Below are 23,329 nucleotides of genomic sequence, written 5' to 3'. Positions count from 1 at the left end.
GAACAGTGAAAAAGAAAAGGAGTCTATTAACATGTCTGGTCGTGGTAAAGGTGGCAAAGTGAAGGGAAAGGCAAAGTCTCGGTCGAACCGTGCTGGTCTTCAGTTCCCTGTGGGTCGTATTCATCGTCTACTTCGCAAGGGCAACTATGCCGAGCGTGTCGGTGCCGGCGCTCCCGTTTACCTGGCAGCCGTGATGGAATACTTGGCCGCTGAAGTTCTCGAGTTGGCTGGCAATGCTGCCCGTGATAACAAGAAGACGAGAATTATCCCTCGCCATCTGCAGCTGGCCATCCGCAACGATGAGGAGTTGAACAAACTGCTCTCAGGCGTCACCATTGCTCAGGGTGGTGTGTTGCCCAACATCCAGGCCGTTCTGCTGCCCAAGAAGACTGAGAAGAAGGCATAAATGCTCCAATAGCAAAAACAATTTACATTCTTGTACAATATATAAACCAAAACGTCCTTTTCAGGACGACCAAACTATGACTAAAGAATTCAGAGAATTTTCATAATTTATTATCATTCATTATTATCAGTTGAAATAAAATGCACATATTTCTGCAGGCCAAACACGCATATTTTTGTTTTTTTTGGTACAGTTACAGAAAGTACAGTTGCGTCCGACTCATCTGAACAACGGATGAAATTCAATGTTTGCTTGCCAAGAAAGAACCCAAATTTTTCCTACCTACCCATGTTTCTACCCAAGTTTATCTACGAGAATACTTTCGACCAAAAAGTGCCCATCTTGGAAAGATGGCTGAACCTTTAGACTGAAAGAAAGAAAAACACTACTATATGCAGCGCACATACATACATAGTAGATGGGAATTGCGTATTGCAATCAATGACTCGACAATCAATTCATTTTTTCTTTCTTTTTTATTATCAAGTACGATTCATAATTTTGAAAATATGTTTCTCTTCTAGATTATTTTGTGGTCCTGAAAAGGACCGATTGTTTAATTTATGGTTACTTTTGAACAGCAGACTATACTGATTTTCTTAACCGCCGAAACCGTACAGCGTGCGGCCTTGTCTCTTCAGAGCATACACAACATCCATGGCTGTGACTGTCTTCCTCTTGGCATGTTCGGTGTAGGTGACGGCATCACGGATAACGTTTTCCAAAAACACTTTCAGCACTCCACGAGTTTCCTCGTAGATGAGTCCCGAGATACGTTTTACACCGCCACGACGAGCCAAACGGCGGATAGCGGGCTTCGTGATACCCTGGATGTTATCACGCAGAACCTTGCGATGACGCTTAGCGCCTCCCTTTCCCAAGCCTTTGCCACCTTTACCACGACCAGTCATTTTCTTTCACTATGTTGTTTCACTTTACGACACGAAGAACGAATGCCATCCACATTTTGTATCGCTTGTATTTATACAAAACACCATCGAAACACGAGTGAGTCCGAATGATATGTGCATCTCGCTCGTGAAATGAAATAGCATGCTTCGGCAACTCTCTCGTTTCAACCCTCCACCAGAAGAATGCTATATAAGTAAGTTGCGGGATGAGCTATAGATTATTACAAATTCAGACTTTGAAAGTGAATAGTGAAAATGGCCCGTACCAAGCAGACTGCTCGTAAATCGACTGGTGGCAAGGCGCCGCGCAAACAACTGGCTACCAAGGCCGCACGTAAAAGTGCTCCAGCAACCGGAGGCGTGAAGAAACCTCATCGATATCGCCCCGGCACTGTTGCCCTCCGTGAAATCCGTCGCTACCAGAAGAGTACCGAGCTGCTGATCCGCAAACTGCCTTTCCAGCGTTTGGTTCGTGAAATCGCTCAGGATTTCAAAACTGACTTGCGTTTCCAGAGCTCGGCAGTAATGGCACTCCAGGAAGCTAGCGAAGCCTATCTGGTCGGTCTCTTCGAAGATACCAACTTGTGCGCCATCCATGCCAAGCGTGTCACAATCATGCCCAAGGACATCCAACTGGCCAGACGTATCCGTGGCGAGCGTGCTTAAGTTGATATTTCTTCGTCAGGCGCATATAAATTTCATACAAATCGGTCCTTTTCAGGACCACAAAATAATTTCCAATGAGATTTTTTATTTCTGCATACTCGTACTATTTTTTCCAAATAAAATATTTGTAATTTTGTCTTTGCTTTGTGCTAGAGCGTTGGTTTAGATACAAAACAGAATGGGATTGGGAGAATACCGTATACGATCCGTATTAAATGTATAGTTAGACGAATGTTTTGACATCTTCGGGTTTTTCATTAAAGAATTATGCTGATTGTAAGAATTCTAAAAGGGGGACAACATTTGTGTATGGTTAAATTGCGGCGATATATATGTAATTTCTATGTATTTGGGAAACAAAAAATATATTTTTGTTGCGAGGTGACAAACCTATCAGAAACAAACAGCTAGAGCTGCGGAACTAGAATAGAATACAAACCCTTTTAACGTAATTTTAGATTTTTCCAATGACCAATAAATTGCATTTGATATTTTTCGAATCTACTACTGGTATACTCGTATGCAATAAATGGTCGTTATAAATGAAAATATATGAAAATCTTCAACAAAAGTAAATAAAATATGTTCTTAAGATTCGTATAAATTGGTATAGACAATAAAATTTAAGTAAAATTTATTTTTTCGATTTTTACTTTGAGATGAACTTAATTTGTAGTGCTATGTGGGTAAGAAAGTATGTTATTTTTGGGTAAATATTGGCAAAAATGGATCAGAAATAATATAAAATTGAAAATCGTGTTCATTTCCTTAAGAAAAATGGCTTTAAACAATATATTTTTAAACATTTATATTTGTTGACCCCTAAATTCAATGTTGAACATATCCAGAAAGTGGTCTTTTTCTACTCGATAGGGTTATTTTCAAAACGATTTTAAAATACCATACTAAACGATATGTGAATATATGTTTATTGTCTCTTAAAGTAAATTGTTCAAATTTTATGTTTCAAAAAAAAGTTTAGCAAAATGAGCCAGCATTGTTATTTATTAATATCATTGAATCCGAAATATAAGAGTTGGATAACTAGTTGTCAAAGTTTGCACAATTATTAAAAATCGATGATGGACGATATTCACAAAATAAATGATTTACAGTAATATTTGAAATATTTAACAATATGAATCAATGAAAATATATTACAATTATTTAATAGTTATATATAGAAAAGCAAAAATAAGACAGACGTTCAATGAAACTTCTAACAAACAAATCACCATTGCTAAAATCATCTTCGTACTGCCCTTCTACTCGCTTCTCATTCGAACGAGGGACCATAGCCCAGGTCTGCAACGGTGTTTTTCCATTGAAAAGTGTAATTTTGTAAAGAATAATGTCTGATTCTGCAGTTGCAACATCCGCGTCTCCAGTGGCTGCTCCACCAGTTCCAGCGGAGAAGAAGGTGGCCGCCAAAAAGGCATCTGGATCCGCTGCTGCTACTGCAAAGGCAAAGAAGCCCACAGCTCCACCATCGCATCCCCCAACTCAGCAAATGGTTGACGCTTCGATTAAGAGCTTGAAGGAACGTGGCGGCTCATCGCTTTTGGCAATCAAGAAATATATTACTGCCGAATACAAATGCGATGCCCAGAAACTGGCCCCATTTATCAAGAAGTACTTGAAGTCGGCCGTTGCCAATGGAAAGCTGATCCAAACAAAGGGAAAGGGTGCATCTGGTTCGTTCAAGCTGTCGGCTTCCGCCAAAAAGGAGCCCAAGCCAAAGGTTGCATCTGTCGAGAAGAAAGTTAAAAGTAAGAAGGTGGCGTCATCGTCGTCGGCGGCAACCAAGAAGACAGCAAGCCCTAAAAAAGCAGCCGCTGCCGGTGACAAGAAACTAAAGGTGAAGAAGTCAGTCGCCACCAAGAAGACCGCCGAGAAGAAGAAAACTGAGAAGGCAAAGGCTAAGGATGCGAAGAAAACTGGAATCGTGAAGGCGAAGCCAGCAGCGACAAAGGCCAAGTCGAGCCCAGCAAAACCAAAGCCAAAGCCAAAAGCAAAGGCTGTAGCTGCAGCGGCATCTGTCAAGCCCAAGAAGACAACGAAGAAGCCAGCAGCTCCCGCCACTGTAAAGAAGCCGAAAGCCAAGACGACAGCGGCCAAAAAGTAAAGTGTGAAACAGTACACGTTGGTGTACAAGGTCGCATTCGAAATTTTAGATGTATCCGTCTGAAATTGATTTAAACAAGCCCTTTTCAGGGCTACAAAACTATATTCAAAAGAGATACAAATTATCGAGCCTTGTCTTGCATACAGTATATACAGCATACGAGTATGCTACAGATATTTAATATTTAGCATCCAGTTCAAACGTTATTCAAAGACTTATTCGGAATGCATTTTCCCCGAACCGAATCAAATACATACCATACATCAAATATGTACATATGTATGAAAAACCGTTCACACAGACGCTGTATCTCAGAGGTCGGCAATTGAATAAAATTTGTATTGTATTGTGCATATATTTCTTGCATATCGATGAAATTATACATAGTATATTGAAAATGGAATTTCTTTGGAAGAACATTTTGTGGCCCTGAAAAGGGCCTTTTTGGGTTTTGTTCGAAACCAATTTACTTGGAGCTGGTGTACTTGGTGACAGCCTTGGTTCCCTCACTAACAGCGTGCTTGGCCAGCTCTCCCGGCAGCAGCAGGCGCACAGCCGTTTGGATTTCCCGACTGGTGATGGTTGAGCGCTTGTTGTAATGAGCCAAGCGAGACGCCTCGGCAGCAATGCGCTCGAAGATGTCATTTACAAAGCTGTTCATGATGCTCATCGCTTTCGACGAAATACCAGTGTCAGGATGGACTTGCTTCAGAACTTTGTAAATATAGATGGCATAGCTCTCCTTCCTCTTGCGCTTCTTCTTCTTGTCGTTCTTGGTAATGTTCTTCTGAGCCTTTCCAGCCTTTTTGGCTGCCTTTCCACTAGTCTTGGGAGGCATTTTTCACTTCACTTTATGTAAAACACTTAATGTGTTTGAACGGACTGGGCTCAGAACCTTATAGTTTTATTCGAGTAGTCTGTTCAGGTTTAACATACATTTCGTAGCGGGCGAAAACCCACCCCTTGGTTGAGCGGTCATGCAGTCGGAAAAGGTATAAATATGGCGTTCTGTGGGGTTGGACAACATTCGTGTGTGAACAGTGAAAAAGAAAAGGAGTCTATTAACATGTCTGGTCGTGGTAAAGGTGGCAAAGTGAAGGGAAAGGCAAAGTCTCGGTCGAACCGTGCTGGTCTTCAGTTCCCTGTGGGTCGTATTCATCGTCTACTTCGCAAGGGCAACTATGCCGAGCGTGTCGGTGCCGGCGCTCCCGTTTACCTGGCAGCCGTGATGGAATACTTGGCCGCTGAAGTTCTCGAGTTGGCTGGCAATGCTGCCCGTGATAACAAGAAGACGAGAATTATCCCTCGCCATCTGCAGCTGGCCATCCGCAACGATGAGGAGTTGAACAAACTGCTCTCAGGCGTCACCATTGCTCAGGGTGGTGTGTTGCCCAACATCCAGGCCGTTCTGCTGCCCAAGAAGACTGAGAAGAAGGCATAAATGCTCCAATAGCAAAAACAATTTACATTCTTGTACAATATATAAACCAAAACGTCCTTTTCAGGACGACCAAACTATGACTAAAGAATTCAGAGAATTTTCATAATTTATTATCATTCATTATTATCAGTTGAAATAAAATGCACATATTTCTGCAGGCCAAACACGCATATTTTTGTTTTTTTTGGTACAGTTACAGAAAGTACAGTTGCGTCCGACTCATCTGAACAACGGATGAAATTCAATGTTTGCTTGCCAAGAAAGAACCCAAATTTTTCCTACCTACCCATGTTTCTACCCAAGTTTATCTACGAGAATACTTTCGACCAAAAAGTGCCCATCTTGGAAAGATGGCTGAACCTTTAGACTGAAAGAAAGAAAAACACTACTATATGCAGCGCACATACATACATAGTAGATGGGAATTGCGTATTGCAATCAATGACTCGACAATCAATTCATTTTTTCTTTCTTTTTTATTATCAAGTACGATTCATAATTTTGAAAATATGTTTCTCTTCTAGATTATTTTGTGGTCCTGAAAAGGACCGATTGTTTAATTTATGGTTACTTTTGAACAGCAGACTATACTGATTTTCTTAACCGCCGAAACCGTACAGCGTGCGGCCTTGTCTCTTCAGAGCATACACAACATCCATGGCTGTGACTGTCTTCCTCTTGGCATGTTCGGTGTAGGTGACGGCATCACGGATAACGTTTTCCAAAAACACTTTCAGCACTCCACGAGTTTCCTCGTAGATGAGTCCCGAGATACGTTTTACACCGCCACGACGAGCCAAACGGCGGATAGCGGGCTTCGTGATACCCTGGATGTTATCACGCAGAACCTTGCGATGACGCTTAGCGCCTCCCTTTCCCAAGCCTTTGCCACCTTTACCACGACCAGTCATTTTCTTTCACTATGTTGTTTCACTTTACGACACGAAGAACGAATGCCATCCACATTTTGTATCGCTTGTATTTATACAAAACACCATCGAAACACGAGTGAGTCCGAATGATATGTGCATCTCGCTCGTGAAATGAAATAGCATGCTTCGGCAACTCTCTCGTTTCAACCCTCCACCAGAAGAATGCTATATAAGTAAGTTGCGGGATGAGCTATAGATTATTACAAATTCAGACTTTGAAAGTGAATAGTGAAAATGGCCCGTACCAAGCAGACTGCTCGTAAATCGACTGGTGGCAAGGCGCCGCGCAAACAACTGGCTACCAAGGCCGCACGTAAAAGTGCTCCAGCAACCGGAGGCGTGAAGAAACCTCATCGATATCGCCCCGGCACTGTTGCCCTCCGTGAAATCCGTCGCTACCAGAAGAGTACCGAGCTGCTGATCCGCAAACTGCCTTTCCAGCGTTTGGTTCGTGAAATCGCTCAGGATTTCAAAACTGACTTGCGTTTCCAGAGCTCGGCAGTAATGGCACTCCAGGAAGCTAGCGAAGCCTATCTGGTCGGTCTCTTCGAAGATACCAACTTGTGCGCCATCCATGCCAAGCGTGTCACAATCATGCCCAAGGACATCCAACTGGCCAGACGTATCCGTGGCGAGCGTGCTTAAGTTGATATTTCTTCGTCAGGCGCATATAAATTTCATACAAATCGGTCCTTTTCAGGACCACAAAATAATTTCCAATGAGATTTTTTATTTCTGCATACTCGTACTATTTTTTCCAAATAAAATATTTGTAATTTTGTCTTTGCTTTGTGCTAGAGCGTTGGTTTAGATACAAAACAGAATGGGATTGGGAGAATACCGTATACGATCCGTATTAAATGTATAGTTAGACGAATGTTTTGACATCTTCGGGTTTTTCATTAAAGAATTATGCTGATTGTAAGAATTCTAAAAGGGGGACAACATTTGTGTATGGTTAAATTGCGGCGATATATATGTAATTTCTATGTATTTGGGAAACAAAAAATATATTTTTGTTGCGAGGTGACAAACCTATCAGAAACAAACAGCTAGAGCTGCGGAACTAGAATAGAATACAAACCCTTTTAACGTAATTTTAGATTTTTCCAATGACCAATAAATTGCATTTGATATTTTTCGAATCTACTACTGGTATACTCGTATGCAATAAATGGTCGTTATAAATGAAAATATATGAAAATCTTCAACAAAAGTAAATGAAATATGTTCTTAAGATTCGTATAAATTGGTATAGACAATAAAATTTAAGTAAAATTTATTTTTTCGATTTTTACTTTGAGATGAACTTAATTTGTAGTGCTATGTGGGTAAGAAAGTATGTTATTTTTGGGTAAATATTGGCAAAAATGGATCAGAAATAATATAAAATTGAAAATCGTGTTCATTTCCTTAAGAAAAATGGCTTTAAACAATATATTTTTAAACATTTATATTTGTTGACCCCTAAATTCAATGTTGAACATATCCAGAAAGTGGTCTTTTTCTACTCGATAGGGTTATTTTCAAAACGATTTTAAAATACCATACTAAACGATATGTGAATATATGTTTATTGTCTCTTAAAGTAAATTGTTCAAATTTTATGTTTCAAAAAAAAGTTTAGCAAAATGAGCCAGCATTGTTATTTATTAATATCATTGAATCCGAAATATAAGAGTTGGATAACTAGTTGTCAAAGTTTGCACAATTATTAAAAATCGATGATGGACGATATTCACAAAATAAATGATTTACAGTAATATTTGAAATATTTAACAATATGAATCAATGAAAATATATTACAATTATTTAATAGTTATATATAGAAAAGCAAAAATAAGACAGACGTTCAATGAAACTTCTAACAAACAAATCACCATTGCTAAAATCATCTTCGTACTGCCCTTCTACTCGCTTCTCATTCGAACGAGGGACCATAGCCCAGGTCTGCAACGGTGTTTTTCCATTGAAAAGTGTAATTTTGTAAAGAATAATGTCTGATTCTGCAGTTGCAACATCCGCGTCTCCAGTGGCTGCTCCACCAGTTCCAGCGGAGAAGAAGGTGGCCGCCAAAAAGGCATCTGGATCCGCTGCTGCTACTGCAAAGGCAAAGAAGCCCACAGCTCCACCATCGCATCCCCCAACTCAGCAAATGGTTGACGCTTCGATTAAGAGCTTGAAGGAACGTGGCGGCTCATCGCTTTTGGCAATCAAGAAATATATTACTGCCGAATACAAATGCGATGCCCAGAAACTGGCCCCATTTATCAAGAAGTACTTGAAGTCGGCCGTTGCCAATGGAAAGCTGATCCAAACAAAGGGAAAGGGTGCATCTGGTTCGTTCAAGCTGTCGGCTTCCGCCAAAAAGGAGCCCAAGCCAAAGGTTGCATCTGTCGAGAAGAAAGTTAAAAGTAAGAAGGTGGCGTCATCGTCGTCGGCGGCAACCAAGAAGACAGCAAGCCCTAAAAAAGCAGCCGCTGCCGGTGACAAGAAACTAAAGGTGAAGAAGTCAGTCGCCACCAAGAAGACCGCCGAGAAGAAGAAAACTGAGAAGGCAAAGGCTAAGGATGCGAAGAAAACTGGAATCGTGAAGGCGAAGCCAGCAGCGACAAAGGCCAAGTCGAGCCCAGCAAAACCAAAGCCAAAGCCAAAAGCAAAGGCTGTAGCTGCAGCGGCATCTGTCAAGCCCAAGAAGACAACGAAGAAGCCAGCAGCTCCCGCCACTGTAAAGAAGCCGAAAGCCAAGACGACAGCGGCCAAAAAGTAAAGTGTGAAACAGTACACGTTGGTGTACAAGGTCGCATTCGAAATTTTAGATGTATCCGTCTGAAATTGATTTAAACAAGCCCTTTTCAGGGCTACAAAACTATATTCAAAAGAGATACAAATTATCGAGCCTTGTCTTGCATACAGTATATACAGCATACGAGTATGCTACAGATATTTAATATTTAGCATCCAGTTCAAACGTTATTCAAAGACTTATTCGGAATGCATTTTCCCCGAACCGAATCAAATACATACCATACATCAAATATGTACATATGTATGAAAAACCGTTCACACAGACGCTGTATCTCAGAGGTCGGCAATTGAATAAAATTTGTATTGTATTGTGCATATATTTCTTGCATATCGATGAAATTATACATAGTATATTGAAAATGGAATTTCTTTGGAAGAACATTTTGTGGCCCTGAAAAGGGCCTTTTTGGGTTTTGTTCGAAACCAATTTACTTGGAGCTGGTGTACTTGGTGACAGCCTTGGTTCCCTCACTAACAGCGTGCTTGGCCAGCTCTCCCGGCAGCAGCAGGCGCACAGCCGTTTGGATTTCCCGACTGGTGATGGTTGAGCGCTTGTTGTAATGAGCCAAGCGAGACGCCTCGGCAGCAATGCGCTCGAAGATGTCATTTACAAAGCTGTTCATGATGCTCATCGCTTTCGACGAAATACCAGTGTCAGGATGGACTTGCTTCAGAACTTTGTAAATATAGATGGCATAGCTCTCCTTCCTCTTGCGCTTCTTCTTCTTGTCGTTCTTGGTAATGTTCTTCTGAGCCTTTCCAGCCTTTTTGGCTGCCTTTCCACTAGTCTTGGGAGGCATTTTTCACTTCACTTTATGTAAAACACTTAATGTGTTTGAACGGACTGGGCTCAGAACCTTATAGTTTTATTCGAGTAGTCTGTTCAGGTTTAACATACATTTCGTAGCGGGCGAAAACCCACCCCTTGGTTGAGCGCTCATGCAGTCGGAAAAGGTATAAATATGGCGTTCTGTGGGGTTGGACAACATTCGTGTGTGAACAGTGAAAAAGAAAAGGAATCTATTAACATGTCTGGTCGTGGTAAAGGTGGCAAAGTGAAGGGAAAGGCAAAGTCTCGGTCGAACCGTGCTGGTCTTCAGTTCCCTGTTGGTCGTATTCATCGTCTACTTCGCAAGGGCAACTATGCCGAGCGTGTCGGTGCCGGCGCTCCCGTTTACCTGGCAGCCGTGATGGAATACTTGGCCGCTGAAGTTCTCGAGTTGGCTGGCAATGCTGCCCGTGATAACAAGAAGACGAGAATTATCCCTCGCCATCTGCAGCTGGCCATCCGCAACGATGAGGAGTTGAACAAACTGCTCTCAGGCGTCACCATTGCTCAGGGTGGTGTGTTGCCCAACATCCAGGCCGTTCTGCTGCCCAAGAAGACCGAGAAGAAGGCATAAATGCTCCAATAGCAAAAACAATTTACATTCTTGTACAATATATAAACCAAAACGTCCTTTTCAGGACGACCAAACTATGACTAAAGAATTAAGAGAATTTTCATAATTTATTATCATTCATTATTATCAGTTGAAATAAAATGCACATATTTCTGCAGGCCAAACACGCATATTTTTGTTTTTTTTTGGTACAGGTACAGAAAGTACAGTTGCGTCCGACTCATCTGAACAACGGATGAAATTCAATGTTTGCTTGCCAAGAAAGAACCCAAATTTTTCCTACCTACCCATGTTTCTACCCAAGTTTATCTACGAGAATACTTTCGACTAAAATCTTGGAAAGATGGCTGAACCTTTAGACTGAAAGAAAGAAAAACACTACTATATGCAGCGCACATACATAGTAGATGGGAATTGCGTATTGCAATGAATGACTCGACAATCAATTCATTTTTTCTTTCTTTTTTATTATCAAGTACGATTCATAATTTTGAAAATATGTTTCTCTTCTAGATTATTTTGTGGTCCTGAAAAGGACCGATTGTTTAATTTATGGTTACTTTTGAACAGCAGACTATACTGATTTTCTTAACCGCCGAAACCGTACAGCGTGCGGCCTTGTCTCTTCAGAGCATACACAACATCCATGGCTGTGACTGTCTTCCTCTTGGCATGTTCGGTGTAGGTGACGGCATCACGGATAACGTTTTCCAAAAACACTTTCAGCACTCCACGAGTTTCCTCGTAGATGAGTCCCGAGATACGTTTTACACCGCCACGACGAGCCAAACGGCGGATAGCGGGCTTCGTGATACCCTGGATGTTATCACGCAGAACCTTGCGATGACGCTTAGCGCCTCCCTTTCCCAAGCCTTTGCCACCTTTACCACGACCAGTCATTTTCTTTCACTATGTTGTTTCACTTTACGACACGAAGAACGAATGCCATCCACATTTTGTATCGCTTGTATTTATACAAAACACCATCGAAACACGAGTGAGTCCGAATGATATGTGCATCTCGCTCGTGAAATGAAATAGCATGCTTCGGCAACTCTCTCGTTTCAACCCTCCACCAGAAGAATGCTATATAAGTAAGTTGCGGGATGAGCTATAGATTATTACAAATTCAGACTTTGAAAGTGAATAGTGAAAATGGCCCGTACCAAGCAGACTGCTCGTAAATCGACTGGTGGCAAGGCGCCGCGCAAACAACTGGCTACCAAGGCCGCACGTAAAAGTGCTCCAGCAACCGGAGGCGTGAAGAAACCTCATCGCTATCGCCCCGGCACTGTTGCCCTCCGTGAAATCCGTCGCTACCAGAAGAGTACCGAGCTGCTGATCCGCAAACTGCCTTTCCAGCGTTTGGTTCGTGAAATCGCTCAGGATTTCAAAACTGACTTGCGTTTCCAGAGCTCGGCAGTAATGGCACTCCAGGAAGCTAGCGAAGCCTATCTGGTCGGTCTCTTCGAAGATACCAACTTGTGCGCCATCCATGCCAAGCGTGTCACAATCATGCCCAAGGACATCCAACTGGCCAGACGTATCCGTGGCGAGCGTGCTTAAGTTGATATTTCTTCGTCAGGCGCATATAAATATCATACAAATCGGTCCTTTTCAGGACCACAAAATAATTTCCAATGAGATTTTTTATTTCTGCATACTCGTACTATTTTTTCCAAATAAAATATTTGTAATTTTGTCTTTGCTTTGTGCTAGAGCGTTGGTTTAGATACAAAACAGAATGGGATTGGGAGAATACCGTATACGATCCGTATTAAATGTATAGTTAGACGAATGTTTTGACATCTTCGGGCTTTTCATTAAAGAATTATGCTGATTGTAAGAATTCTAAAAGGGGGACAACATTTGTGTATGGTTAAATTGCGGCGATATATATGTAATTTCTATGTATTTGGGAAACAAAAAATATATTTTTGTTGCGAGGTGACAAACCTATCAGAAACAAACAGCTAGAGCTGCGGAACTAGAATAGAATACAAACCCTTTTAACGTAATTTTAGATTTTTCCAATGACCAATAAATTGCATTTGATATTTTTCGAATCTACTACTGGTATACTCGTATGCAATAAATGGTCGTTATAAATGAAAATATATGAAAATCTTCAACAAAAGTAAATGAAATATGTTCTTAAGATTCGTATAAATTGGTATAGACAATAAAATTTAAGTAAAATTTATTTTTTCGATTTTTACTTTGAGATGAACTTAATTTGTAGTGCTATGTGGGTAAGAAAGTATGTTATTTTTGGGTAAATATTGGCAAAAATGGATCAGAAATAACATAAAATTGAAAATCGTGTTCATTTCCTTAAGAAAAATGGCTTTAAACAATATATTTTTAAACATTTATATTTGTTGACCCCTAAATTCAATGTTGAACATATCCAGAAAGTGGTCTTTTTCTACTCGATAGGGTTATTTTCAAAACGATTTTAAAATACCATACTAAACGATATGTGAATATATGTTTATTGTCTCTTAAAGTAAATTGTTCAAATTTTATGTTTCAAAAAAAAGTTTAGCAAAATGAGCCAGCATTGTTATTTATTAATATCATTGAATCCGAAATATAAGAGTTGGATAACTAGTTGTCAAAGTTTGCACAATTATTAAAAATCGATGATGGACGATATTCACAAAATAAATGATTTACAGTAATATTTGAAATATTTAACAATATGAATCAATGAAAATATATTACAATTAGTTAATAGTTATATATAGAAAAGCAAAAATAAGACAGACGTTCAATGAAACTTCTAACAAACAAATCACCATTGCTAAAATCATCTTCGTACTGCCCTTCTACTCGCTTCTCATTCGAACGAGGGACCATAGCCCAGGTCTGCAACGGTGTTTTTTCATTGAAAAGTGTAATTTTGTAAAGAATAATGTCTGATTCTGCAGTTGCAACATCCGCGTCTCCAGTGGCTGCTCCACCAGTGCCAGCGGAGAAGAAGGTGGCCGCCAAAAAGGCATCTGGATCCGCTGCTGCTACTGCAAAGGCAAAGAAGCCCACAGCTCCACCATCGCATCCCCCAACTCAGCAAATGGTTGACGCTTCGATTAAGAGCTTGAAGGAACGTGGCGGCTCATCGCTTTTGGCAATCAAGAAATATATTACTGCCGAATACAAATGCGATGCCCAGAAACTGGCCCCATTTATCAAGAAGTACTTGAAGTCGGCCGTTGCCAATGGAAAGCTGATCCAAACAAAGGGAAAGGGTGCATCTGGTTCGTTCAAGCTGTCGGCTTCCGCCAAAAAGGAGCCCAAGCCAAAGGTTGCATCTGTCGAGAAGAAAGTTAAAAGTAAGAAGGTGGCGTCATCGTCGTCGGCGGCAACCAAGAAGACAGCAAGCCCTAAAAAAGCAGCCGCTGCCGGTGACAAGAAACTAAAGGTGAAGAAGTCAGTCGCCACCAAGAAGACCGCCGAGAAGAAGAAAACTGAGAAGGCAAAGGCTAAGGATGCGAAGAAAACTGGAATCGTGAAGGCGAAGCCAGCAGCGACAAAGGCCAAGTCGAGCCCAGCAAAACCAAAGCCAAAGCCAAAAGCAAAGGCTGTAGCTGTATCTGTCAAGCCCAAGAAGACAACGAAGAAGCCAGCAGCTCCCGCCACTGTAAAGAAGCCGAAAGCCAAGACGACAGCGGCCAAAAAGTAAAGTGTGAAACAGTACACGTTGGTGTACAAGGTCGCATTCGAAATTTTAGATGTATCCGTCTGAAATTGATTTAAACAAGCCCTTTTCAGGGCTACAAAACTATATTCAAAAGAGATACAAATTATCGAGCCTTGTCTTGCATACAGTATATACAGCATACGAGTATGCTACAGATATTTAATATTTAGCATCCAGTTCAAACGTTATTCAAAGACTTATTCGGAATGCATTTTCCCCGAACCGAACATATGTATGAAAAACCGTTCACACAGACGCTGTATCTCAGAGGTCGGCAATTGAATAAAATTTGTATTGTATTGTGCATATATTTCTTGCATATCGATGAAATTATACATAGTATATTGAAAATGGAATTTCTTTGGAAGAACATTTTGTGGCCCTGAAAAGGGCCTTTTTGGGTTTTGTTCGAAACCAATTTACTTGGAGCTGGTGTACTTGGTGACAGCCTTGGTTCCCTCACTAACAGCGTGCTTGGCCAGCTCTCCCGGCAGCAGCAGGCGCACAGCCGTTTGGATTTCCCGACTGGTGATGGTTGAGCGCTTGTTGTAATGAGCCAAACGAGACGCCTCGGCAGCAATGCGCTCGAAGATGTCATTTACAAAGCTGTTCATGATGCTCATCGCTTTCGACGAAATACCAGTGTCAGGATGGACTTGCTTCAGAACTTTGTAAATATAGATGGCATAGCTCTCCTTCCTCTTGCGCTTCTTCTTCTTGTCGTTCTTGGTAATGTTCTTCTGAGCCTTTCCAGCCTTTTTGGCTGCCTTTCCACTAGTCTTGGGAGGCATTTTTCACTTCACTTTATGTAAAACACTTAATGTGTTTGAACGGACTGGGCTCAGAACCTTATAGTTTTATTCGAGTAGTCTGTTCAGGTTTAACATACATTTCGTAGCGGGCGAAAACCCACCCCTTGGTTGAGCGCTCATGCAGTCGGAAAAGGTATAAATATGGCGTTCTGTGGCGTTGGACAACATTCGTGTGTGAACAGTGAAAAAGAAAAGGAATCTATTAACATGTCTGGTCGTGGTAAAGGTGGCAAAGTGAAGGGAAAGGCAAAGTCTCGGTCGAACCGTGCTGGTCTTCAGTTCCCTGTTGGTCGTATTCATCGTCTACTTCGCAAGGGCAACTATGCCGAGCGTGTCGGTGCCGGCGCTCCCGTTTACCTGGCAGCCGTGATGGAATACTTGGCCGCTGAAGTTCTCGAGTTGGCTGGCAATGCTGCCCGTGATAACAAGAAGACGAGAATTATCCCTCGCCATCTGCAGCTGGCCATCCGCAACGATGAGGAGTTGAACAAACTGCTCTCAGGCGTCACCATTGCTCAGGGTGGTGTGTTGCCCAACATCCAGGCCGTTCTGCTGCCCAAGAAGACCGAGAAGAAGGCATAAATGTTCCAATAGCAAAAACAATTTACATTCTTGTACAATATATAAACCAAACGTCCTTTTCAGGACGACGAAACTATGACTAAAGAATTCAGAGAATTTTCATAATTTATTATCATTCATTATTATCAGTTGAAATAAAATGCACATATTTCTGCAGGCCAAACACGCATATTTTTGTTTTTTTTGGTACAGTTACAGAAAGTACAGTTGCGTCCGACTCATCTGAACAACGGATGAAATTCAATGTTTGCTTGCCAAGAAAGAACCCAAATTTTTCCTACCTACCCATGTTTCTACCCAAGTTTATCTACGAGAATACTTTCGACCAAAAAGTGCCCATCTTGGAAAGATGGCTGAACTGACTTTTTTTTTTTTTATTTATTTATTAAGCGTTGAATCCGTACATTGCATATATCGTATCTTAACAACACAGGTAAATAGTATTAAGGAGACCAAACCTATTGCTTTATGCAAGAGGACTTATAGAGATATAATATAGTGTAGTATATAGTAATAATAAAAAAAAAGTAATATTATAATATTGGGAGGGAAACTTAGAGTTGGCCAATAGTTTTGGCAAAACCCAATCTCTTCAACCGCCTCAAAGGCCTGGCAGGTAGTAATCGTCTGGCGAGCATACTATGGTGTCTAATTAGCCTGTCACTGTAGGCTGAACTGACTGAAAGAAAGAAAAACACTACTATATGCAGCGCACATACATACATAGTAGATGGGAATTGCGTATTGCAATCAATGACTCGACAATCAATTCATTTTTTCTTTCATTATTCTGATTTTACTTTACTATTATCAAGTACGATTCATAATTTTGAAAATATGTTTCTCTTCTAGATTATTTTGTGGTCCTGAAAAGGACCGATTGTTTAATTTATGGTTACTTTTGAACAGCAGACTATACTGATTTTCTTAACCGCCGAAACCGTACAGCGTGCGGCCTTGTCTCTTCAGAGCATACACAACATCCATGGCTGTGACTGTCTTCCTCTTGGCATGTTCGGTGTAGGTGACGGCATCACGGATAACGTTTTCCAAAAACACTTTCAGCACTCCACGAGTTTCCTCGTAGATGAGTCCCGAGATACGTTTTACACCGCCACGACGAGCCAAACGGCGGATAGCGGGCTTCGTGATACCCTGGATGTTATCACGCAGAACCTTGCGATGACGCTTAGCGCCTCCCTTTCCCAAGCCTTTGCCACCTTTACCACGACCAGTCATTTTCTTTCACTATGTTGTTTCACTTTACGACACGAAGAACGAATGCCATCCACATTTTGTATCGCTTGTATTTATACAAAACACCATCGAAACACGAGTGAGTCCGAATGATATGTGCATCTCGCTCGTGAAATGAAATAGCATGCTTCGGCAACTCTCTCGTTTCAACCCTCCACCAGAAGAATGCTATATAAGTTAGTTTGCGGGATGCGCGATCGATTAGTACAAATTCAGACTTTGAAAGTGAATAGTGAAAATGGCCCGTACCAAGCAGACTGCTCGTAAATCGACTGGTGGCAAGGCGCCGCGCAAACAACTGGCTACCAAGGCCGCACGTAAAAGTGCTCCAGCAACCGGAGGCGTGAAGAAACCTCATCGCTATCGCCCCGGCACTGTTGCCCTCCGTGAAATCCGTCGCTACCAGAAGAGTACCGAGCTGCTGATCCGCAAACTGCCTTTCCAGCGTTTGGTTCGTGAAATCGCTCAGGATTTCAAAACTGACTTGCGTTTCCAGAGCTCGGCAGTAATGGCACTCCAGGAAGCTAGCGAAGCCTATCTGGTCGGTCTCTTCGAAGATACCAACTTGTGCGCCATCCATGCCAAGCGTGTCACAATCATGCCCAAGGACATCCAACTGGCCAGACGTATCCGTGGCGAGCGTGCTTAAGTTGATATTTCTTCGTCAGGCGCATATAAATATCATACAAATCGGTCCTTTTCAGGACCACAAAATAATTTCCAATGAGATTTTTTATTTCTGCATACTCGTACTATTTTTTCCAAATAAAATATTTGTAATTTTGTCTTTGCTTTGTGCTAGAGCGTTGGTTTAGATACAAAACAGAATGGGATTGGGAGAATACCGTATACGATCCGTATTAAATGTATAGTTAGACGAATGTTTTGACATCTTCGGGCTTTTCATTAAAGAATTATGCTGATTGTAAGAATTCTAAAAGGGGGACAACATTTGTGTATGGTTAAATTGCGGCGATATATATGTAATTTCTATGTATTTGGGAAACAAAAAATATATTTTTGTTGCGAGGTGACAAACCTATCAGAAACAAACAGCTAGAGCTGCGGAACTAGAATAGAATACAAACCCTTTTAACGTAATTTTAGATTTTTCCAATGACCAATAAATTGCATTTGATATTTTTCGAATCTACTACTGGTATACTCGTATGCAATAAATGGTCGTTATAAATGAAAATATATGAAAATCTTCAACAAAAGTAAATGAAATATGTTCTTAAGATTCGTATAAATTGGTATAGACAATAAAATTTAAGTAAAATTTATTTTTTCGATTTTTACTTTGAGATGAACTTAATTTGTAGTGCTATGTGGGTAAGAAAGTATGTTATTTTTGGGTAAATATTGGCAAAAATGGATCAGAAATAACATAAAATTGAAAATCGTGTTCATTTCCTTAAGAAAAATGGCTTTAAACAATATATTTTTAAACATTTATATTTGTTGACCCCTAAATTCAATGTTGAACATATCCAGAAAGTGGTCTTTTTCTACTCGATAGGGTTATTTTCAAAACGATTTTAAAATACCATACTAAACGATATGTGAATATATGTTTATTGTCTCTTAAAGTAAATTGTTCAAATTTTATGTTTCAAAAAAAAGTTTAGCAAAATGAGCCAGCATTGTTATTTATTAATATCATTGAATCCGAAATATAAGAGTTGGATAACTAGTTGTCAAAGTTTGCACAATTATTAAAAATCGATGATGGACGATATTCACAAAATAAATGATTTACAGTAATATTTGAAATATTTAACAATATGAATCAATGAAAATATATTACAATTAGTTAATAGTTATATATAGAAAAGCAAAAATAAGACAGACGTTCAATGAAACTTCTAACAAACAAATCACCATTGCTAAAATCATCTTCGTACTGCCCTTCTACTCGCTTCTCATTCGAACGAGGGACCATAGCCCAGGTCTGCAACGGTGTTTTTTCATTGAAAAGTGTAATTTTGTAAAGAATAATGTCTGATTCTGCAGTTGCAACATCCGCGTCTCCAGTGGCTGCTCCACCAGTGCCAGCGGAGAAGAAGGTGGCCGCCAAAAAGGCATCTGGATCCGCTGCTGCTACTGCAAAGGCAAAGAAGCCCACAGCTCCACCATCGCATCCCCCAACTCAGCAAATGGTTGACGCTTCGATTAAGAGCTTGAAGGAACGTGGCGGCTCATCGCTTTTGGCAATCAAGAAATATATTACTGCCGAATACAAATGCGATGCCCAGAAACTGGCCCCATTTATCAAGAAGTACTTGAAGTCGGCCGTTGCCAATGGAAAGCTGATCCAAACAAAGGGAAAGGGTGCATCTGGTTCGTTCAAGCTGTCGGCTTCCGCCAAAAAGGAGCCCAAGCCAAAGGTTGCATCTGTCGAGAAGAAAGTTAAAAGTAAGAAGGTGGCGTCATCGTCGTCGGCGGCAACCAAGAAGACAGCAAGCCCTAAAAAAGCAGCCGCTGCCGGTGACAAGAAACTAAAGGTGAAGAAGTCAGTCGCCACCAAGAAGACCGCCGAGAAGAAGAAAACTGAGAAGGCAAAGGCTAAGGATGCGAAGAAAACTGGAATCGTGAAGGCGAAGCCAGCAGCGACAAAGGCCAAGTCGAGCCCAGCAAAACCAAAGCCAAAGCCAAAAGCAAAGGCTGTAGCTGTATCTGTCAAGCCCAAGAAGACAACGAAGAAGCCAGCAGCTCCCGCCACTGTAAAGAAGCCGAAAGCCAAGACGACAGCGGCCAAAAAGTAAAGTGTGAAACAGTACACGTTGGTGTACAAGGTCGCATTCGAAATTTTAGATGTATCCGTCTGAAATTGATTTAAACAAGCCCTTTTCAGGGCTACAAAACTATATTCAAAAGAGATACAAATTATCGAGCCTTGTCTTGCATACAGTATATACAGCATACGAGTATGCTACAGATATTTAATATTTAGCATCCAGTTCAAACGTTATTCAAAGACTTATTCGGAATGCATTTTCCCCGAACCGAACATATGTATGAAAAACCGTTCACACAGACGCTGTATCTCAGAGGTCGGCAATTGAATAAAATTTGTATTGTATTGTGCATATATTTCTTGCATATCGATGAAATTATACATAGTATATTGAAAATGGAATTTCTTTGGAAGAACATTTTGTGGCCCTGAAAAGGGCCTTTTTGGGTTTTGTTCGAAACCAATTTACTTGGAGCTGGTGTACTTGGTGACAGCCTTGGTTCCCTCACTAACAGCGTGCTTGGCCAGCTCTCCCGGCAGCAGCAGGCGCACAGCCGTTTGGATTTCCCGACTGGTGATGGTTGAGCGCTTGTTGTAATGAGCCAAACGAGACGCCTCGGCAGCAATGCGCTCGAAGATGTCATTTACAAAGCTGTTCATGATGCTCATCGCTTTCGACGAAATACCAGTGTCAGGATGGACTTGCTTCAGAACTTTGTAAATATAGATGGCATAGCTCTCCTTCCTCTTGCGCTTCTTCTTCTTGTCGTTCTTGGTAATGTTCTTCTGAGCCTTTCCAGCCTTTTTGGCTGCCTTTCCACTAGTCTTGGGAGGCATTTTTCACTTCACTTTATGTAAAACACTTAATGTGTTTGAACGGACTGGGCTCAGAACCTTATAGTTTTATTCGAGTAGTCTGTTCAGGTTTAACATACATTTCGTAGCGGGCGAAAACCCACCCCTTGGTTGAGCGCTCATGCAGTCGGAAAAGGTATAAATATGGCGTTCTGTGGCGTTGGACAACATTCGTGTGTGAACAGTGAAAAAGAAAAGGAATCTATTAACATGTCTGGTCGTGGTAAAGGTGGCAAAGTGAAGGGAAAGGCAAAGTCTCGGTCGAACCGTGCTGGTCTTCAGTTCCCTGTTGGTCGTATTCATCGTCTACTTCGCAAGGGCAACTATGCCGAGCGTGTCGGTGCCGGCGCTCCCGTTTACCTGGCAGCCGTGATGGAATACTTGGCCGCTGAAGTTCTCGAGTTGGCTGGCAATGCTGCCCGTGATAACAAGAAGACGAGAATTATCCCTCGCCATCTGCAGCTGGCCATCCGCAACGATGAGGAGTTGAACAAACTGCTCTCAGGCGTCACCATTGCTCAGGGTGGTGTGTTGCCCAACATCCAGGCCGTTCTGCTGCCCAAGAAGACCGAGAAGAAGGCATAAATGTTCCAATAGCAAAAACAATTTACATTCTTGTACAATATATAAACCAAACGTCCTTTTCAGGACGACGAAACTATGACTAAAGAATTCAGAGAATTTTCATAATTTATTATCATTCATTATTATCAGTTGAAATAAAATGCACATATTTCTGCAGGCCAAACACGCATATTTTTGTTTTTTTTGGTACAGTTACAGAAAGTACAGTTGCGTCCGACTCATCTGAACAACGGATGAAATTCAATGTTTGCTTGCCAAGAAAGAACCCAAATTTTTCCTACCTACCCATGTTTCTACCCAAGTTTATCTACGAGAATACTTTCGACCAAAAAGTGCCCATCTTGGAAAGATGGCTGAACTGACTTTTTTTTTTTTTATTTATTTATTAAGCGTTGAATCCGTACATTGCATATATCGTATCTTAACAACACAGGTAAATAGTATTAAGGAGACCAAACCTATTGCTTTATGCAAGAGGACTTATAGAGATATAATATAGTGTAGTATATAGTAATAATAAAAAAAAAGTAATATTATAATATTGGGAGGGAAACTTAGAGTTGGCCAATAGTTTTGGCAAAACCCAATCTCTTCAACCGCCTCAAAGGCCTGGCAGGTAGTAATCGTCTGGCGAGCATACTATGGTGTCTAATTAGCCTGTCACTGTAGGCTGAACTGACTGAAAGAAAGAAAAACACTACTATATGCAGCGCACATACATACATAGTAGATGGGAATTGCGTATTGCAATCAATGACTCGACAATCAATTCATTTTTTCTTTCATTATTCTGATTTTACTTTACTATTATCAAGTACGATTCATAATTTTGAAAATATGTTTCTCTTCTAGATTATTTTGTGGTCCTGAAAAGGACCGATTGTTTAATTTATGGTTACTTTTGAACAGCAGACTATACTGATTTTCTTAACCGCCGAAACCGTACAGCGTGCGGCCTTGTCTCTTCAGAGCATACACAACATCCATGGCTGTGACTGTCTTCCTCTTGGCATGTTCGGTGTAGGTGACGGCATCACGGATAACGTTTTCCAAAAACACTTTCAGCACTCCACGAGTTTCCTCGTAGATGAGTCCCGAGATACGTTTTACACCGCCACGACGAGCCAAACGGCGGATAGCGGGCTTCGTGATACCCTGGATGTTATCACGCAGAACCTTGCGATGACGCTTAGCGCCTCCCTTTCCCAAGCCTTTGCCACCTTTACCACGACCAGTCATTTTCTTTCACTATGTTGTTTCACTTTACGACACGAAGAACGAATGCCATCCACATTTTGTATCGCTTGTATTTATACAAAACACCATCGAAACACGAGTGAGTCCGAATGATATGTGCATCTCGCTCGTGAAATGAAATAGCATGCTTCGGCAACTCTCTCGTTTCAACCCTCCACCAGAAGAATGCTATATAAGTTAGTTTGCGGGATGCGCGATCGATTAGTACAAATTCAGACTTTGAAAGTGAATAGTGAAAATGGCCCGTACCAAGCAGACTGCTCGTAAATCGACTGGTGGCAAGGCGCCGCGCAAACAACTGGCTACCAAGGCCGCACGTAAAAGTGCTCCAGCAACCGGAGGCGTGAAGAAACCTCATCGCTATCGCCCCGGCACTGTTGCCCTCCGTGAAATCCGTCGCTACCAGAAGAGTACCGAGCTGCTGATCCGCAAACTGCCTTTCCAGCGTTTGGTTCGTGAAATCGCTCAGGATTTCAAAACTGACTTGCGTTTCCAGAGCTCGGCAGTAATGGCACTCCAGGAAGCTAGCGAAGCCTATCTGGTCGGTCTCTTCGAAGATACCAACTTGTGCGCCATCCATGCCAAGCGTGTCACAATCATGCCCAAGGACATCCAACTGGCCAGACGTATCCGTGGCGAGCGTGCTTAAGTTGATATTTCTTCGTCAGGCGCATATAAATTTCATACAAATCGGTCCTTTTCAGGACCACAAAATAATTTCCAATGAGATTTTTTATTTCTGCATACTCGTACTATTTTTTCCAAATAAAATATTTGTAATTTTGTCTTTGCTTTGTGCTAGAGCGTTGGTTTAGATACAAAACAGAATGGGATTGGGAGAATACC

The 23,329-nt window shown here is 41.3% G+C and overlaps 18 protein-coding genes across 18 annotated transcripts; 9 read left to right on the top strand and 9 right to left on the bottom strand.

The window, feature by feature from the left end:
* Positions 1–11: 11 nt before the first annotated feature.
* Positions 12–472, top strand: LOC26534208 (histone H2A). Its single transcript, XM_015179642.2, has one exon. It carries the CDS (start codon positions 32–34, stop codon positions 404–406), a length of 375 nt encoding a protein of 124 aa, XP_015035128.2. The 5' UTR covers positions 12–31; the 3' UTR covers positions 407–472.
* A 472-nt stretch (positions 473–944) lies between these two features.
* On the bottom strand, positions 945–1,392 carry LOC26532670 (histone H4). The gene has a single exon (XM_033385835.1). The coding sequence runs from the start codon at positions 1,315–1,317 to the stop codon at positions 1,006–1,008; it is 312 nt and encodes a 103-aa protein (XP_033241726.1). The 5' UTR covers positions 1,318–1,392; the 3' UTR covers positions 945–1,005.
* Positions 1,393–3,288: 1,896 nt separating this feature from the next.
* On the top strand, positions 3,289–4,198 carry LOC117185631 (histone H1-like). The gene has a single exon (XM_033385827.1). The coding sequence runs from the start codon at positions 3,335–3,337 to the stop codon at positions 4,106–4,108; it is 774 nt and encodes a 257-aa protein (XP_033241718.1). The 5' UTR covers positions 3,289–3,334; the 3' UTR covers positions 4,109–4,198.
* Positions 4,199–4,547: 349 nt separating this feature from the next.
* LOC6903933 (histone H2B) lies at positions 4,548–5,007 on the bottom strand. Its single transcript, XM_002136545.3, has one exon. The coding sequence runs from the start codon at positions 4,944–4,946 to the stop codon at positions 4,575–4,577; it is 372 nt and encodes a 123-aa protein (XP_002136581.1). The 5' UTR covers positions 4,947–5,007; the 3' UTR covers positions 4,548–4,574.
* Positions 5,008–5,154: 147 nt separating this feature from the next.
* On the top strand, positions 5,155–5,615 carry LOC117185637 (histone H2A). The gene has a single exon (XM_033385832.1). It carries the CDS (start codon positions 5,175–5,177, stop codon positions 5,547–5,549), a length of 375 nt encoding a protein of 124 aa, XP_033241723.1. The 5' UTR covers positions 5,155–5,174; the 3' UTR covers positions 5,550–5,615.
* A 472-nt stretch (positions 5,616–6,087) lies between these two features.
* LOC26532680 (histone H4) lies at positions 6,088–6,535 on the bottom strand. The gene has a single exon (XM_015179650.2). It carries the CDS (start codon positions 6,458–6,460, stop codon positions 6,149–6,151), a length of 312 nt encoding a protein of 103 aa, XP_015035136.1. The 5' UTR covers positions 6,461–6,535; the 3' UTR covers positions 6,088–6,148.
* A 1,896-nt stretch (positions 6,536–8,431) lies between these two features.
* LOC26534267 (histone H1-like) lies at positions 8,432–9,341 on the top strand. The gene has a single exon (XM_015179648.2). It carries the CDS (start codon positions 8,478–8,480, stop codon positions 9,249–9,251), a length of 774 nt encoding a protein of 257 aa, XP_015035134.1. The 5' UTR covers positions 8,432–8,477; the 3' UTR covers positions 9,252–9,341.
* A 349-nt stretch (positions 9,342–9,690) lies between these two features.
* On the bottom strand, positions 9,691–10,150 carry LOC6903935 (histone H2B). The gene has a single exon (XM_002136546.3). It carries the CDS (start codon positions 10,087–10,089, stop codon positions 9,718–9,720), a length of 372 nt encoding a protein of 123 aa, XP_002136582.1. The 5' UTR covers positions 10,090–10,150; the 3' UTR covers positions 9,691–9,717.
* A 100-nt stretch (positions 10,151–10,250) lies between these two features.
* On the top strand, positions 10,251–10,758 carry LOC117185636 (histone H2A-like). Its single transcript, XM_033385831.1, has one exon. The coding sequence runs from the start codon at positions 10,252–10,254 to the stop codon at positions 10,690–10,692; it is 441 nt and encodes a 146-aa protein (XP_033241722.1). The 5' UTR covers position 10,251; the 3' UTR covers positions 10,693–10,758.
* Positions 10,759–11,219: 461 nt separating this feature from the next.
* LOC117185640 (histone H4) lies at positions 11,220–11,667 on the bottom strand. Its single transcript, XM_033385836.1, has one exon. It carries the CDS (start codon positions 11,590–11,592, stop codon positions 11,281–11,283), a length of 312 nt encoding a protein of 103 aa, XP_033241727.1. The 5' UTR covers positions 11,593–11,667; the 3' UTR covers positions 11,220–11,280.
* A 1,880-nt stretch (positions 11,668–13,547) lies between these two features.
* LOC117185634 (histone H1-like) lies at positions 13,548–14,467 on the top strand. Its single transcript, XM_033385829.1, has one exon. It carries the CDS (start codon positions 13,610–13,612, stop codon positions 14,375–14,377), a length of 768 nt encoding a protein of 255 aa, XP_033241720.1. The 5' UTR covers positions 13,548–13,609; the 3' UTR covers positions 14,378–14,467.
* A 322-nt stretch (positions 14,468–14,789) lies between these two features.
* Positions 14,790–15,247, bottom strand: LOC117185639 (histone H2B). The gene has a single exon (XM_033385834.1). The coding sequence runs from the start codon at positions 15,184–15,186 to the stop codon at positions 14,815–14,817; it is 372 nt and encodes a 123-aa protein (XP_033241725.1). The 5' UTR covers positions 15,187–15,247; the 3' UTR covers positions 14,790–14,814.
* An 86-nt stretch (positions 15,248–15,333) lies between these two features.
* Positions 15,334–15,840, top strand: LOC117185635 (histone H2A-like). Its single transcript, XM_033385830.1, has one exon. The coding sequence runs from the start codon at positions 15,349–15,351 to the stop codon at positions 15,787–15,789; it is 441 nt and encodes a 146-aa protein (XP_033241721.1). The 5' UTR covers positions 15,334–15,348; the 3' UTR covers positions 15,790–15,840.
* An 815-nt stretch (positions 15,841–16,655) lies between these two features.
* On the bottom strand, positions 16,656–17,103 carry LOC117185641 (histone H4). The gene has a single exon (XM_033385837.1). The coding sequence runs from the start codon at positions 17,026–17,028 to the stop codon at positions 16,717–16,719; it is 312 nt and encodes a 103-aa protein (XP_033241728.1). The 5' UTR covers positions 17,029–17,103; the 3' UTR covers positions 16,656–16,716.
* A 1,881-nt stretch (positions 17,104–18,984) lies between these two features.
* On the top strand, positions 18,985–19,904 carry LOC117185633 (histone H1-like). The gene has a single exon (XM_033385828.1). The coding sequence runs from the start codon at positions 19,047–19,049 to the stop codon at positions 19,812–19,814; it is 768 nt and encodes a 255-aa protein (XP_033241719.1). The 5' UTR covers positions 18,985–19,046; the 3' UTR covers positions 19,815–19,904.
* Positions 19,905–20,226: 322 nt separating this feature from the next.
* Positions 20,227–20,684, bottom strand: LOC6903934 (histone H2B). The gene has a single exon (XM_002136548.3). It carries the CDS (start codon positions 20,621–20,623, stop codon positions 20,252–20,254), a length of 372 nt encoding a protein of 123 aa, XP_002136584.1. The 5' UTR covers positions 20,624–20,684; the 3' UTR covers positions 20,227–20,251.
* An 86-nt stretch (positions 20,685–20,770) lies between these two features.
* LOC26533162 (histone H2A-like) lies at positions 20,771–21,277 on the top strand. Its single transcript, XM_015179656.2, has one exon. The coding sequence runs from the start codon at positions 20,786–20,788 to the stop codon at positions 21,224–21,226; it is 441 nt and encodes a 146-aa protein (XP_015035142.1). The 5' UTR covers positions 20,771–20,785; the 3' UTR covers positions 21,227–21,277.
* Positions 21,278–22,092: 815 nt separating this feature from the next.
* LOC26532676 (histone H4) lies at positions 22,093–22,540 on the bottom strand. The gene has a single exon (XM_015179643.2). The coding sequence runs from the start codon at positions 22,463–22,465 to the stop codon at positions 22,154–22,156; it is 312 nt and encodes a 103-aa protein (XP_015035129.1). The 5' UTR covers positions 22,466–22,540; the 3' UTR covers positions 22,093–22,153.
* Between the last annotated feature and the right edge of the window lie 789 nt (positions 22,541–23,329).

This window comes from Drosophila pseudoobscura, chromosome 2 (genome assembly GCF_009870125.1).
Source record: "Drosophila pseudoobscura strain MV-25-SWS-2005 chromosome 2, UCI_Dpse_MV25, whole genome shotgun sequence".
NCBI lineage: Eukaryota > Metazoa > Arthropoda > Insecta > Diptera > Drosophilidae > Drosophila > Drosophila pseudoobscura.
Note: the sequence above shows the minus strand (reverse complement) of the source record. Positions and strands in the feature narration are given on the sequence as shown.

Bases quoted from the DNA above. Each gene is read 5' to 3' on its own strand.
- LOC26534208 (XM_015179642.2), top strand. From the start codon at position 32: ATGTCTGGTCGTGGTAAAGGTGGCAAAGTGAAGGGAAAGGCAAAGTCT.
- LOC26532670 (XM_033385835.1), bottom strand. From the start codon at position 1,317: ATGACTGGTCGTGGTAAAGGTGGCAAAGGCTTGGGAAAGGGAGGCGCT.
- LOC117185631 (XM_033385827.1), top strand. From the start codon at position 3,335: ATGTCTGATTCTGCAGTTGCAACATCCGCGTCTCCAGTGGCTGCTCCA.
- LOC6903933 (XM_002136545.3), bottom strand. From the start codon at position 4,946: ATGCCTCCCAAGACTAGTGGAAAGGCAGCCAAAAAGGCTGGAAAGGCT.
- LOC117185637 (XM_033385832.1), top strand. From the start codon at position 5,175: ATGTCTGGTCGTGGTAAAGGTGGCAAAGTGAAGGGAAAGGCAAAGTCT.
- LOC26532680 (XM_015179650.2), bottom strand. From the start codon at position 6,460: ATGACTGGTCGTGGTAAAGGTGGCAAAGGCTTGGGAAAGGGAGGCGCT.
- LOC26534267 (XM_015179648.2), top strand. From the start codon at position 8,478: ATGTCTGATTCTGCAGTTGCAACATCCGCGTCTCCAGTGGCTGCTCCA.
- LOC6903935 (XM_002136546.3), bottom strand. From the start codon at position 10,089: ATGCCTCCCAAGACTAGTGGAAAGGCAGCCAAAAAGGCTGGAAAGGCT.
- LOC117185636 (XM_033385831.1), top strand. From the start codon at position 10,252: ATGGCGTTCTGTGGGGTTGGACAACATTCGTGTGTGAACAGTGAAAAA.
- LOC117185640 (XM_033385836.1), bottom strand. From the start codon at position 11,592: ATGACTGGTCGTGGTAAAGGTGGCAAAGGCTTGGGAAAGGGAGGCGCT.
- LOC117185634 (XM_033385829.1), top strand. From the start codon at position 13,610: ATGTCTGATTCTGCAGTTGCAACATCCGCGTCTCCAGTGGCTGCTCCA.
- LOC117185639 (XM_033385834.1), bottom strand. From the start codon at position 15,186: ATGCCTCCCAAGACTAGTGGAAAGGCAGCCAAAAAGGCTGGAAAGGCT.
- LOC117185635 (XM_033385830.1), top strand. From the start codon at position 15,349: ATGGCGTTCTGTGGCGTTGGACAACATTCGTGTGTGAACAGTGAAAAA.
- LOC117185641 (XM_033385837.1), bottom strand. From the start codon at position 17,028: ATGACTGGTCGTGGTAAAGGTGGCAAAGGCTTGGGAAAGGGAGGCGCT.
- LOC117185633 (XM_033385828.1), top strand. From the start codon at position 19,047: ATGTCTGATTCTGCAGTTGCAACATCCGCGTCTCCAGTGGCTGCTCCA.
- LOC6903934 (XM_002136548.3), bottom strand. From the start codon at position 20,623: ATGCCTCCCAAGACTAGTGGAAAGGCAGCCAAAAAGGCTGGAAAGGCT.
- LOC26533162 (XM_015179656.2), top strand. From the start codon at position 20,786: ATGGCGTTCTGTGGCGTTGGACAACATTCGTGTGTGAACAGTGAAAAA.
- LOC26532676 (XM_015179643.2), bottom strand. From the start codon at position 22,465: ATGACTGGTCGTGGTAAAGGTGGCAAAGGCTTGGGAAAGGGAGGCGCT.